Genomic DNA, 15,167 nt, shown 5'->3' on the forward strand with positions numbered 1-15,167 from the left:
TGAAGTGAGCACAGTCAATCATTTCATCAGGTATATATCGTGCCCGAAACAAAGTATGTCACTTATTACCATTTAGCCACGTCCCCAAAAATTTGGAAAATGTGAAATGTTGAAAAACAGTTTATAGCACTATAGTTCAACTACTGGTTACTACAAGTTCTAGCGTTATTTTTTTATTACTTTTTAGAAACAAATCTCTGAATCAACTTTACAGTGTATTTAAACTACAATGATAAAATGTTTGTTTTGTTTTTAATGATAAGCTACAACTAGAAAAATTCCCGCGGAAATTTTGAATGGGACTGCTGACTCTTGTAAATGAGCTGAACAGTTTAAAATTTTAACGACTGGAATCGCTCAAGAAATGTGGAAGTAATAATTGTCTCTGGTTGAAAAGCCAATTTATATTGAATGGATGTGGGAAGCCCCATGGACCGCTAAAAGTAACTTGGCGAGATCGAGCATAAGAATTGAAAGAAGTCGTTTGCAATCCCATGAAAAGTCTTCTCGGTCTGCTTTGTCTCATGAGAACAAGTAATGACATCTAGCTGCCTATTTTCTTTTCAGCACCTCATTCAGATGAAACTCACGAAAAAGCTCATTTCTGCTCCTGTTTTGTTTTTGTAAACACGATTAATCCCAAAGGTCATGGCCTTGGGTGACCTTTGGTTTATAAATTAAGCACCAAATTGTGTTTTGACCTCTGACTCGTCCCTAAAACACTTTTAATGAGTACCGCAGATGAGCACTGCTGAGGTGAGTCTGTCTCGACGTCTTCCCTTTGAAATGTAGCCCACAGGACAGAGTGATTCCTTGACTAGGTTATCTTTCGTGGAATGCAAACACTAGAAGAATATCTTTGTTGTTCAACATCTCTCATGGTCCAAAAATAGACTCCCCTTCAAAGCCACTTAAAATAATCTACAAGACAGGGGATGCTGCTCGGCACGACGGTGCAGGCTCAGATTAGGATCCATGTTTTGGGTGTTTCAAGGATTTTGGGAATGTACAATGAAGAGCGATGGGGAAGGCTGAAATCTCCATTGGGATTAGCGGCTGCTGAGGAAGCCTCCGGCACTAATCTGCCACGCACGCACAAACAGTATGGTGTCCGCTTGACTATCTATTAATTTGCTGCCCTCATTTGTGACAGCTTTTCATCTTCCATCTGTTCTTGTTCGCATGTGAAACGGGAAACACAATAGTCTCCGCACTTTCTGCAAATTTTGAAATGTTGAGTCAAAATAATTTCACGAAATCATTTCCTCATACTGCTGTTTTCTTTCATTTGGGGATAAGGAATATAGGATTGGTGACCCCCTCTTTTAATGAACAAATACATTTTTATTACTATTTTTTTTCTTTTCTTTTTTTCAAGACGTATGCTACTGTTTTAAAGTTTAGTGTAACCCAGATTTTGCAATTTCCATAAGAACACACGGTTGCATCCAAATAGAATTTTGATACGTACATTCGTCAAAGTAAAAAGAAAATAAACAAATCTCTCTAAAAAACAAAACAAAAAACTAACATATAGCTCAACAGTAAAAGTAATTATTTCTCAGAAACTTAGTAGCTACTTCCCAGCTGTTTTTACTTTGTGAAAGGTTAGCCAAGGCTAGCAATGCTAACGATGCTCAATGTTAGCCATGCTAGTTAGCCATCTACCTCGGTAGCAAGTCTAGCCTATAGTATTTATTTCCCCAATTGCAGACATGCTAGTTCTCACAGCTGGTTGCAAACATCCATTTGAAGATAGTATTGTATTAATATACAAACATTATCTTGGATTTGTTGAAAAGTGATGTGTGGCAGCCATTTTGTCGCTCTTAGCCATTGTGGTTTATCTCCAGTATCTCAGACTTCCTTCCACATTTGAAAGAACATGAATTTTAGGTACACTGAAGACTCAATGAAAATTGTCTTATGTGTGACAGTGAATGCTTTTTTTTTTTTTGGGTGGGGGGGTCAATAAGCACCTAGCGACTGACGTGTACCCTGTCGCTCATCTAAAGTCAGCTTCATTCGCTCCAGCTGTCCCGTGCGTGACCCTATAGAGGACATTACAAACTTCCGACTGATATCCCATTCACTAGAAAAAAATATTTTTTATCATTCCAATATATATTTTGACTGAGCAATATTGTATGATTAGTAGTAGAATGTACGACTTGCTTAAACTATGAAATGTCTTGACTTGCTTGAAATTTGGTGTCAACTCCGTTCCGTTGCGTCTTCCATTCCGCTTATCCGGGGTCGGGTCGCGGAGGCAGCAGCTTTAGCAGGGAAGCCCAGACTTCCCTCTCCCCAGCCACTTCAGCCAGCTCCTCCGACGGGATCCCAAGGCGTTCCCAGGCCAGCCGAGAGACGTAGTCTCTCCAGCGTGTCCTGGGTCGTCCCCGGGGCCTCCCGCTGGTAGGACATGCCCGGAACACCTCCCCAGGGAGGCGTCCAGGAGGCATCCGAACCAGATTCCCGAGCCACCTCAACTGGTTCCTCTCAACGTGGAGGAGTAGCTGCTCGACGCTGAGTCCCTCCCGGATGACCGAGCTTCTCACCCTATCTCTAAGGGACAGCCCGGATACCCTGCGGAGGAAACTCATTTCGGCCGCTTGTATCCGGGATCTTGTTCTTTCAGTCATGACCCTCAGCTCGTGACCATAGGTGATCGTAGATCGACCGGTAAATCGAGAGCTTTGCCTTTCGGCTCAGCTCCTTCTTCACCACAACGGACCGATACAGCGTCCGCATCACTGCAGACGCTGCACCGATCCGCCTGTCGATCTCCCGCTCTAACCTACCCTCACTCGTGAACAAGACCCCAAGATACTTGAACTCCTCCACTTGGGGCAGGATCTCATCCCCGACCCAGAGAGGGCACTCCACCCTTTTCCGACTGAGGACCATGGTCTCGGATTTGGAGGTGCTGATCTTCATCCCAACCGCTTCACACTCGGCTGCGAACCGCTCCAGTGAGAGCTGGAGATCACGGCTTGATAAAGCCAACAGCACCACATCATCTGCAAAAAGCAGAGATGCAATGTTGAGGCCACCAAACCGGACCCCCTCAACGCTTCGGCTACGGCTAGAAATTGTGTCCATAAAAGTTATGAACAGAATCGGTGACAAAGGGCAACCTTGGCGGAGTCCAACCCTCACAGGAAACTAATTCGACTTACTGCCGGCAATGCGGACCAAACTCTGACATCGGTCGAACAGGGACCGAATAGCCCGTATCAGGGGGCTCGATACCCCATACTCCCGAAGCACCCTCCACAGGACTCCCCGAGGGACACGGTCAAACGCCTTCTCCAAGCCCACAAAGCACATGTGGACTGGTTGGGTGAACTCCCACGCACCCTCGAGGACCCTGCTTAGGATGTAGAGCTGGTCCACTGTTTCATGTCCGGGACGAAAACCGCACTGCTCCTCCTGAATCCGAGATTCGACTTCCCGACGGACCCTCCTCTCCAGCACCCCTGAATAGACCTTACCTGGGAGGCTGAGGAGTGTGATCCCTCTAAAGTTGGAACACACCCTGTCAACTCGACTTGCTTTAAAATGTATATTTTTTTTACACAATAACTTGAGACTTTCTTGAGGCCAAACTGTGCACTAGTACATGGATATCAATGATATTGATTGAATGCTCAAATGGCAATTTACAAAGTATCTTCATAATATCTGCACTCCCACTGCAGGTTTAAAAGGCTCTCTCCAGAGGATGCAGCTAGAGTACGTCGATGTGGTTTTTGCCAACCGACCGGACAACAACACCCCCATGGAGGGTAAGTAGTTGCTGGGCAGGGGTGTTTAGGTAGTCGGCGGGTGCTTGAGGGTCAGGGACAATGCGCATTGTCCTGCAACTTGAGAAGGTGAGAAAATAGTGGAAGGTCCCCACCAGATCTGCAGCCTGAGAGGATTAGCGCTAGAGTGGTGCGTATCTATCTCTGTCACACATACACGCATCTCCACTAATCGGACAATTTCGCCTTGACTCTCGTCCTCTATTTTTGCCTGCGGGTGTCACTCTCTTTCTGTCTCGGCGGGATCACCACTTTCCACAGGGTCTCTGAGCCCTCCCCGTTCTTCAGAAGCAGGATTATCTGGTCCCCTTGGGGTGGGGGCTGATGTATTTTTGGGTCGGACTCTCTACATACAAGTGCTCTTTTCCTCCTACACTCGGTGCTGCCTTCACCATTCAACCACATTCAATTCCTTCCTCATGTGTTATTCCTTTGTGACCTCGTCATTTTGGGGCGAGGGGGTGGGGAAGACCCTGAGACTCGGTTGACCCTGAGACTCATTGAATTAAACCTTCGCTGTCCATATAAGATGATCTTTCAGGATAGTTCTGGTGCAATGAAACTGTAACATTGATGATATTTCCATTTCTTATTTGTGTTATTTGTGCATATCTCAAGTGTTACATCACACATAATGTACATTTCCCTGGAATATATCAATAACACAATTTAATGACACCAGTGAGATCTAACAGATTATCAGTTGGGATACGTATAAAAATCATTTAATGGATTGTTATAAATGTGGTTGATTATTGTATGCTCACATCTTGAAACAAATGAAGAGACAAAATGGAGGAGCAGAGGTGATTTTGATCTCAACTCGCCAAAGCCCTGTCTAATATAAAATTATTCTTTTGGCGCAATGGTGTTGCATCTTGTTAACGAGGAAATGTTGTAATGAAGGGAGGAACTTTGTTAGTAGAGGTCCTCAAACAGCTCTTAGAAACTGATCAATAAAGTTTTCTTTTATTTAAAGTAGGGGTGTCAGATGATTACTTTTTTTTTTTTTATCGGAATTAATCGCATGACTTCAGTAGTTAATTCAGGATTGATTGCAAATCTGGTCTAAATGTACAATAAAATATTTTTTTCTAAGTTTCATACTCTTGTTAACATAAAAATGGAAAAAAAATGTTTAACTATAAAAATATGGCTGAATATTTTAGTCATTGATAAAGTAATTTCGAAATAATTCCTAAAATTGAGTTAAAATTAAAAAGTTGGGTTGTACTGTAAAACATGAGTATGATATTGATTTGTGTTGAGGTCATTTTTCTGCCACTAGATGGCATAAGTGCATTTGTAAGACGTTGGTGACAGCTCAGTGCATTTTTCTTTTCATATTAAGTAAGAGCTATGTAATCTTTAATCTTGAAGTAACTTGTGAAATTTTGCAAATTTTTAAAAATGTAAAATACAACTTCACCCCAGTCTCCACAAATATATGCCTTATTGTTTAATTTATTACTGCAAAATTTGATGTGGACGTGCTGTGTTGCGACTGGAATTCACCCAGTGTTTGCTTTCCAAGTAAAGGGCGGTTATTAATCGTACGTTCACAAAATTTGCGGCGTTAAAGGAACTTTAAATTAAAAGTGCATTGTGCCGTTTAAAAAGGTAATATTCAGGCTTTTTCTACATCATGCATGCTCCACCAATGCCCAGATGAGTACGAAGAGCCCTGACTGTTTTACTATGACTGCATCTATCAGCTTTTATTTTCCCTTCAGAGAGTGTGCGGACCCTCACACTCCATAGGCACTGCCATTGACGATTATAAACGTCAAAGAATCATTTTAACTATTTCTATTAGTTAAAAAAATATATTTTTTTACTTTTGTTAACAAGAGTATGAAAATCTTGATTTTTTTTTTGTACATTTAGAACAGATATAAAATGTGTGATTAATCGTGAGTTAAGTATTGAAGTCATGCGATTAATAACGATTATACTTTTAATCGCCGACAAGATGATTATTAAAAATTAGGGGCGTCAGGCGATGAAAAATTTTTGTGCCTTACCCATGGACACAACGACACATGCCATGGGGAGAGCGGGATCGAACAGCCAAACTTTTAGTTACTGGACGACCGTCTACATCCTTAGCCATGTTTGTTTTTCTATTTAGTCTATTGTAATTATTTTTTGCTAACTAAAATAACCTTGATGCATACCTGAACACCACTTATTTGCACCAGAGGTGGCAAAACCAGGTCCAGAATGTACAAAGCCTGCCACATTTTGGCTTTAGCCCTTTACGCTAGCTAGCGAGCTCCTTAGCTAGCTCCCCTGGTAGCTAGCTAGCACAAAGGGCTAAAGTCAAAATGTGGCAGGCTAAGTACAAAGGCTGCCACATTTTGGCTTTAACCCTCTGTGCTAGCTAGCGAGCTCCCTAGCTAGCTCCCCTGGTAGCTAGCTAGCACAAAGGGTTAAAGCCAAAATGTAGCAGGCTTTGTACTTTCTGGACCTGGTTTTGCCACCTCTGGTGCAAATAAGTGGTGCGCAGTACAAACCCTGCCACATTTTGGCTTTAGCCCTCTGTGCTAGCTAGCGAGCTCCCTAGCTAGCTCCCCTGGTAGCTAGCTAACACAAAGGGCTAAAGGCGAAATGTGGCAGGGTTTGTACTTTCTGGACCTGGATTTGCCACCTCTGATTTGCACCCCTGTGCGTATAAATTGTACAGTATTATGTTATGTAAATTTCGCCTCCATGACATGATTACAAATAGGATGCGACCTAAAAATGCAAAATCGTCTAACAGGTGCTGTTTGTGTTTGTGTTTGGTCCTGTGACTTTGAGTGTCCCTGACTCGTGTCCCTCATGGCACCAAAAAGTGATGTAATGGGGGCGAAGTCTTCCTTTGTTTAAATCACTGCCTTTATTCTTTCTCTCCGTGCCGTTCTTCTTCTTCATCTTTCTTTCCCGTTCTTGATGGTTAATCGAGCTTTTAAGACAACAAAGACGATCACGGCTGTGATCCAACACGCTCGACAGGCTCAGCGTGACATATTCTTCTTTAAGGCACTTTATTGTTGCACCTTTCAGCATGAGTAATGGCACGGTATAAAACTGCATTTCAAAAGCGGCATTTCAATCATCGTGTCAACCAACGCAACACAAAATGCTCCCTTTATAGGATCGTTGACGAGACAGCACCTGAGGGAGAATGAAAACAAAACGCATGCATCAATGTCAACTTCATTCTATTGTTTTAATTGATAGACTTTGTAACCTGCAGTCCAGCTCACCCACTCCAGGTCATTTTCATGTGACGGACCCAAGTGCAGCACATTGAAATCATTCCATTAACTTAATGTGAGAACGGGCCAGACAGCGGCAGACGAGGAGACGGCAAAGCTTGTGGCAAAGCAATGAATAAAATCCATTATAAATTCTTTGCATTCCTAAATCAATCCGCGCTGCCCTGAGATGCTTCGAGATTTTGTCAGGGACTCATCGGGCCTTTCATCAAGTCATTTAAAGACTATTTTGCGTCGTGACTAATCCCACATTTTTGGAACGGTCCAGGATTTTTACCTCCGTCAGCATGAATTGTTTCTCTTCAGTTACGACGTCACGTGGCAGTCTTTTTTTAATTAGGAATTATTATGAAGAACAATTCTCGGAAATAATCGTATATATATATGTAGAATATAATAAGAATATTAATAGCTTTTAAATATTGTGTATATTTCCTTTCAAAGACAATTCAAAACCTTGATGGGGTGCGATACAATTTAAGGACAGTTCATTTTAACCCTGGAGAAGCCAAGAACCCTTTTCTTCTTTGGAAAATTATAAATTATACATTAAATGACTGCTATAAATTCACTGAACACCAAAATATATGTTTTTTCAATTTTAACCCTTTATTCCCTAATTTAGGATTAGGGCGAAATTTGACCCTTTGGGATTTAGGGGTATCATTTTGAAAAATCAGAATAACAAAAACTCTCAGTAAACTATTTAGAATTTAAGAAAATAATCAATCAAATACACAGCTACATTGAACAATACAATTTTTTTGTTTTATTTGTTGCATTTTAGCCATCTTGTCACCACCACTCTGGCTCATGTAAGTGCAATATTCATCCACTAGATGGCCCCATGCAGGGGTCAGAAGTGGCACTCTGGACTTTTGAAGTTAAATTTGTAAAAAAATAAAATTAAAAAAAAGGTCTTTGTTATTTGAGTAGCAGAATTTATAGGGGCCAAATTTGACCCCGTGGGTTCTCCAGGGTTAAAGTGAAACAATTCAATTTGGTTTGATTCAGTAAGATTATGATTCGATTTGATATGGAACGACTCACTTGTCATTTTATAATATGACGAAAAAAAAACACACATCAGTACTGTAAATGTGGCATTTCCTTCAAATGTTGAACTTTTGGTAACCAGTATGAGAGAGAGCATGAGAGCTGTAATACCAAATTTAAATGGATACTCGACTCATTGAGCCATTTTCAGCAGTAAAAAGTTAATATTTTGGTTATTGTTGTTTATTGTTTATTTTTTTGATAACCTCATTATTTTTCATGTACAATTAATTCCTTCAAAAACATATATATATAAAGTAAACACACAAGGGATGTGCATCTTTCCAATAAAAGATGATTCGATACTTTTCTTGATTTATTTGAAAGTGGAAAAGCGATTTTCTGATCCAAATTGTTTCGTTTGTTTGTTTTGTTTTTCATTTCACCCCTATGATTTAAGTTAATGAATTCCAAAAGTGCTGTGAAAGTAGGCCAATTTAGAGTTATGTAATTGTTTTGTCGTCGTTATTGTCTTATTGAAGGCCATTAATATAGCAAAGTCAATTATACAGTAGCCTAATTTGGCCCGTATTCCGCGAGCGCGGTCCTGAATTCATAGAATCTCATCATTCAGTTTAATTGCTGCCGAGGTGAGCTTGAAAACGGTCCAAAATTAAAAAGAGAAATATCGATATCATTAAGCGTCGTATGCCGATTTCTATCTCTGCTCCAATATTGCTAATAATGTCAAATGTTGAATATTTCCCTGCAATTAAAGCCTTAATTAGTACATATTATTTTTCCCCCAAAAAATATTGAGCTACTCATTTCAAAAGGTTTGTTCAGAATTGCAGGTTAAGTATAATTCGTTTTTTTGTTCCAAACTACACCCACAATGTCCTTTTTTTTTTTTTTTTCTGGAGAGCTCAGTATTGTTCATTCGGTAATTTTACCGATTTGACATGTCATCATCATTGCTCTCCTTCTTTTTCTTTTTTTTCTTCTTTTTTTTTTGTATGTGCGTGCGTGCGAGTGTGTGTGTATTCATTAGTTCACCAAAAACCTATTAAAAAAAAAATCCCATACCACAATGTATTTTTTGACTGCGCTGGTATGAGCAAGGTGTTGATGGCGAATGCTGGATATCTCACCTAAGCTACAAGGACATCTGTTGTTCCAGGCATCATCACCATCCAGCTGGGGTGAAATTACCGATATTATTGCGAATCAAGTTACATTTTCTAGTTAGCGCCATTATTATTCATAGAAAATATATTTGATTAACAGCTTTTTACAATCTTCCTCATCTATCACTCCCCCAGTTTTTGGAGCTGTGATTCTTCCTCCCACCTGATTCACCCACACAGACAGACTGGCACGCACACACACACACACACACTGATGATACACACGCTGTCTCTCGCTGAGGCGCACGATGGCCCAGAGGGAGAACTTCTGATGAAAAGAAAAAGATCCCGTTTTTTTTTTTTTTTTTCCTGGAGAGCTCAGTATTGTTCATTCGGTAATTTTACCGATTTGACATGTCATCATCATTGCTCTCCTTTTTTATTTATCTTTTATTTTTTTGTACGTGGGTTATTATGTGTGTGTGCGTGTGTGTGTGTATTCATTAGTTCACCGTTTTTTTTTTTTTTAATCACACCCTGCTGTGTTCTCTTCTCATACCGATTTTCACTACTTGCATCTACAACTTAATAGCTAGCACGGCAGATGGTTTATTAGCGCGTTTAAAGGTCGATTAGAGACAAAAGCAATATCATATATATTTAACTCCCCTCGGCTTACTAAATAGTTACTTTGTGCACATTATAAAGGGACTTTTTTTTTTTTATGATGAACATGCTTTTGTTTTCTTCTCCAAAGAGATCGTGCGAGCAATGACCCATGTGATCAACCAGGGAATGTCCATGTACTGGGGGACGTCACGGTGGTCTGCCATGGAGATCATGGTGAGTGATTACAGGAAATCGTTTTTAATCAGGGAGGAAAAATGGTTCTTAACGCACTCCACACAGATATCGGCTATTATATATAATTATGCAAATTTTCGGCATGTGCGCAGTGTTCATCGTTCAGTATTCACAAATTTGCTGAGGCAATCAATTAGCACCATCTTGGTGCAAAAAAAATTAAAAAAATAGGGGTGTCAAAATGAGTGCGTTAATTTGGAGTTAATTTAAAGTTCCTTTAATGGCACTAATTTAATGACCACCCCGTATACTTGGAAAACCTGTACTGGGGGAATTCTATACGTCCACGTCAAAATTTAGCAATAATACATTTATTAATAATAATGCATACATATTTGTGGTGACTGTGGTCACGTTTTATTTTCCAATTTTAAAAATGTGCAGAATTTCAGAAGTTACTTAAAGATTAGATAGCTCGAGAAAAAAAAAAAAATGCACTGAGCTGTCACCAACATCTCACAAATGCAATTATGCCATCTAGTGGCAGAAAAATAACATAAACACAAATCAGTATCACTCTCGTTTTTTTTACAGTACATATTTTTAATGTTAACTCAGTTTTATGAATTATAATGAAATTACTGTATCAATGACTAAAATATGCAGACATATTTCTATTAATTTAACATTTTTTCCCACTTATGTTAACAAGAGTATGAAAACTTTAAAAATGTGTTTTTTTCTGTACATTTTATTAGGGATGCACGATAATATCGGTGGCTGATAATTATCAGCAATTATCAACCAATTTGCACTGAGCTGTCGCCAATGTTTTACAAATGCACTTACGCCATCTAGTGGCAGAAAAATAACCAACACAAATCAATATCACACTGGTTTTTTTTTCGTATTTTTTACAGTACAGTACATCTTTTTAATTTTAACTCAGTTTGATAAATTATTATGAAATTACTGTATCAATGACTAAAATATGCAGACATATTTCTATTAATTTAACATTTTTTCCCACTTATGTTAACAAGAGTATGAAAACTTTAAAAATGTGTTTTTTTCTGTACATTTTATTAGGGATGGACGATAATATCGGTGGCTGATAATTATCAGCAATTATCAACCAATTTGCACTGAGCTGTCGCCAATGTTTTACAAATGCATTTACGCCATCTAGTGGCAGAAAAATAACCTCAACACAAATCAATATCACACTGTTTTTTTGTATTTTTTACAGTACAGTACATCTTTTTAATTTTAACTCTGTTTGATAAATTATTATGAAATTACTGTATCAATGACCAAGAGATGCAGCCATATTTCTATTAGTTTAACATTATTTCCACTTTAATGTTAACAAGAGTATGAAAATTTAGGGAAAAAAATATTTTATTGTACATTTAGAACGGATCTGAAATTTGCGATTAATCATGAGTTAACTACTTAAAGTAGCACTAAGGAAATTTTCAACCTTAATAAAATATTTTTATAACGCTTCTGATAAAACATTGACTTAAAACTAGTTGAATGGTACCTTTGCCGTGGCCTGAGGTGGTCTGTATCATTTTTACTGGCACTAAGCAACTTTGAGGAGGACGGTAGGAACACTGCCACACAAAAAAACTACAAATGTGCTGACTGCTTTATGGCATACATGACTTCCCCCTTTCCCCATCCGTTACAAAGACGAAAGTCAATTTGAATGTCGACGCACAATTACTGCTTTCCTGACAGAAGCTGCAAAACAACTGAAAAGTTTTGTCTGAGGAGTCCCAAAAAAAGAGAAATAAAAAGTGAAGTCCGGCTTTCACTCATTGGTGTGAGCTAAAAAAAAAAAAAAAAAAAAAAAAGACACAATGCGCTTGTCCTCATGGAAAATATGGTCTTCCTTCAGAGATAACAATACCACTTTGGTCCATATGGCGCCGCCATAATCAACATAATTTAAAAGTTTTTTTAGTGTTGCTTTAAATCATGTGATTAATTACGATTAAAATTTTAATTTAACTGACCAGAGTAGCGAGGTTGGAAGAATTAATTTACTGTTAGTCAAAACAGCTTTGTATATATTCACAGACGTGTCAGTAGGATGCGTGCGGATGAGCGTTCACAGTGCAGACGCATCGCATACATATCCGATTTATATGTACATGTGAAAGAGGCCCGGGTCTGGTGTGAAAAAAAAAATCGGAATTGTGCCGTTTACACTACATGAAAAAATCTGATGCTTGTGAAAAAAATCGGAATTGAGCTGCAAAGTTGGGTCAAATTTTTTGCCCATAGTTTTTAGAGCGTACGAATGCAAAGGACGAAATAAACAGTAATCAGGGAAATAAATGATTTCGTAATACACTTAAATGCAAAATTAAATTTTTTTGATTAATCGTTTGAGTAATCGATAGATTAATCGATTCTAAAAATATTCGATAGTGACAACACTACCCTGGTCCCAACATGTCACAAGACCACACCAAAGCAATATAATATAGCACAAAAACATGGAATGATTTTCCTAAAAAATAAAATAATTAAATATAAAAAAAATTAAATAAAAATCCAGAAATAGGAAAATTTGCCAATGCCAAACCTCAAGTAATTGTGAGTTCACCTTTTGTGTTCTATTGGTTTATTTAGGAGGCCTACTCAGTGGCCAGGCAGTTCAATCTCATTCCACCAGTCTGTGAGCAGGCCGAGTATCATTTCTTCCAGAGGGACAAAGTGGAGACGCAGCTGCCAGAGCTCTACCACAAAATCGGTTGGTTTCGTCCTCCTCCCTGGCAGGCGTCCCTTGAAATCCTTCATATCCTTCACATGATATTTTCATCACAGGTGTGGGCGTGGTCTCCTGGTCTCCTTTGGCCTGCGGCATCATCACTGGAAAATATGACAACGGTGTACCCGAGTCCTCCAGAGCCGCCATGAAGGTACGAGTTCGTTTTGACCACCAGCCTAGACCCCCCCCCCCCCCCACCCCCGCCTCAAAATCAGATCATTTAATCTCTTTTGTTTGTTTCACCTTGAAGCCATACCAGTGGTTAAGGGAGAAAATAATGAGCGAGGATGGAAGGAAACAGCAAGCCAAGTTGAAAGAGTTGGCTCATATAGCGGAGAAGCTCGGTTGTACGTTACCACAACTCGCTATAGGTGAGAGACTCCCTGCTCGGGTTTTTAGTACTTTGGGGGGGCTCTAAACTGCAACTTGTTGTTTGTTTTCTAAAATTGCAATACCTGCAATATCCAATTGTGAAAATTGCAATTTCCCGTCTCCCAATGCTTTCATTTCCCTTGCAGGATTTAATCAAGTTCATCTGTTTATGTCTACTTTTTTTTTCCCAGCGTGGTGCCTGAGGAATGAGGGTGTGAGCTCAGTACTGTTGGGATCCTCCAATCCAAGCCAGTTAACGGAGAATCTCGGAGCCATTCAGGTTGACCAAATAATTTGCATTAATTGTGTATTACTTACAGTAGAATCTCAAAATTTGAAAGCCGCAAAAGTCATACAACTTCACTGTAAATATATATATATTTTTTTTAAATCGGGCCGTTAACAATAGAGTCCTTGTTGAAAATTCACCATGATGCGCTATGTTCTTTTCATACAATTTTAATCAAATGACGCAACAAAAATATAAATTGTCCATCGCTTATAAATGTCTCCAATAGGGGTGTGAATTGCCTAGTACCTGGCAATTCGATTCGTATCACGATTCATTGGTCACGATTCGATTCGATACCAATTAATCCCGATACGAATCTATAAATTATTGCGATTTATTTTATTTATATATTTTTTTTACTCAAATTTAGAAAATACTAATCAGTAAACTTGTACATGTACACTGTAAGATTTGTATTAAAAATGTATTTATTGATCTGAAAATTCTGAGCCACTGCATTTAACAAACAGGTTGCAGTCTGTTTCGTGTTTGAACAGCACTGAAATAAAATATTAAGGCTTAATGTTCCATTAATATAACATTCTTCCATGCTTAATGTGCGTATCCTAAACCTAAGTAAGACGTTTTGTTGAATATTCCCATTAAAAATTGATGTTTAAAAATGGATTTGGCCGCATATCGAATCGATTTGAGAATTGCGCGCTGTAATATCGCGATATATTGCCGAATCGTTTTTTTTCTAACACCCCTAGTCTCCAACAAAACAGTATGAAATTTGGCCACACAGGTGACTGTTCCACCGGCAATTAGCGGCAGATAGATAGCGGACTGATTTGGCGTTCTTCCGCCAAGTCACCACCTTTTGTTGTGGGAATGCTGAAAAGCATCCCTCAATTACATTTCACAACACTTCTTGTCATTCATTTATCATTCAACTTGAATTAACACTTTGTAATTTTTACATTATTTATCTTTCAATTTTCTTCAAAAGCATTCAGCTTAGCATTCCGCTATCAGCATTCCCACGCAATTTCTATAGAAATTGCACTTTGTCTCGTTCAGATTAAGATTTCTCAATAGCCTCTTTTTTTTTTTTACTTGTAGGTTGATCGTGTTTATAAAAGTATTGTTATTATTAATATGGCTTTGTGGCTTCAAGATCCTGCTTCTACTTTTAAAATTTGCACATTAAGTCAAGTTCACATATTGAAATATGACCTTTTTGTTTGAACAACTCACCTCAAGGAGTTTTTCTTACCTCGTTTGAAGTCATGTCTTCGTTTGTCAACCGTGGCTGTCGCTTTAAGATAGTGCACGTACTCGCACGCGCACCGTGAACCAGCCTGACACAGATGCTGCAGTTACGCTTTGGGCCAGAGGTGGCAGTCGCGAGTAGAAAAGTGACAAACTGCAGTCATGCAGGTTTTGGAGGTTTCCCTCTCCCAACACAAGCTGATTCCAATCAGCAGGATCGTTATCAGGCTTACGCAGAGCTTGCTGATGAGCTGATCATATATCAGCTGTGTTGGAGAACGGAAACATCCAAAACCTGCAGGACTAGGGCCCTCCCGGGCCGGAGTTTGGCACCTATGCTTTAAACATTTCTTGACAATAATATGTTTCATGTGACCTCACTAGTCACTTAATATTATATTTGTGGAACATGAGTTATGAAGCAAAATCCAGCCCTTTTTATCCGTCTCAGGGGGCGGCCATTTTGCCAATTGTCATTTACTGAAGATGACGATCACAGTTACTCAT

The 15,167-nt window shown here is 39.1% G+C and overlaps 1 protein-coding gene across 2 annotated transcripts in view; it reads left to right on the plus strand.

Annotated features, from left to right (window-relative positions):
* The window catches only part of kcnab1b (potassium voltage-gated channel subfamily A regulatory beta subunit 1b), a 54,988-nt gene that overhangs the window by 37,985 nt on the left and 1,836 nt on the right, over window positions 1-15,167 (plus strand). For both annotated transcript variants that reach the window (XM_077559064.1, XM_077559065.1), the window contains exons 9-14: window positions 3,702-3,788; window positions 9,950-10,035; window positions 12,643-12,763; window positions 12,838-12,932; window positions 13,032-13,152; window positions 13,345-13,433. In XM_077559064.1, coding sequence (XP_077415190.1) covers window positions 3,702-3,788; window positions 9,950-10,035; window positions 12,643-12,763; window positions 12,838-12,932; window positions 13,032-13,152; window positions 13,345-13,433 — 599 coding nt within the window. The remainder of the gene's footprint in view (window positions 1-3,701; window positions 3,789-9,949; window positions 10,036-12,642; window positions 12,764-12,837; window positions 12,933-13,031; window positions 13,153-13,344; window positions 13,434-15,167) is intronic.

This window comes from Vanacampus margaritifer, chromosome 2 (genome assembly GCF_051991255.1).
Source record: "Vanacampus margaritifer isolate UIUO_Vmar chromosome 2, RoL_Vmar_1.0, whole genome shotgun sequence".
NCBI lineage: Eukaryota > Metazoa > Chordata > Actinopteri > Syngnathiformes > Syngnathidae > Vanacampus > Vanacampus margaritifer.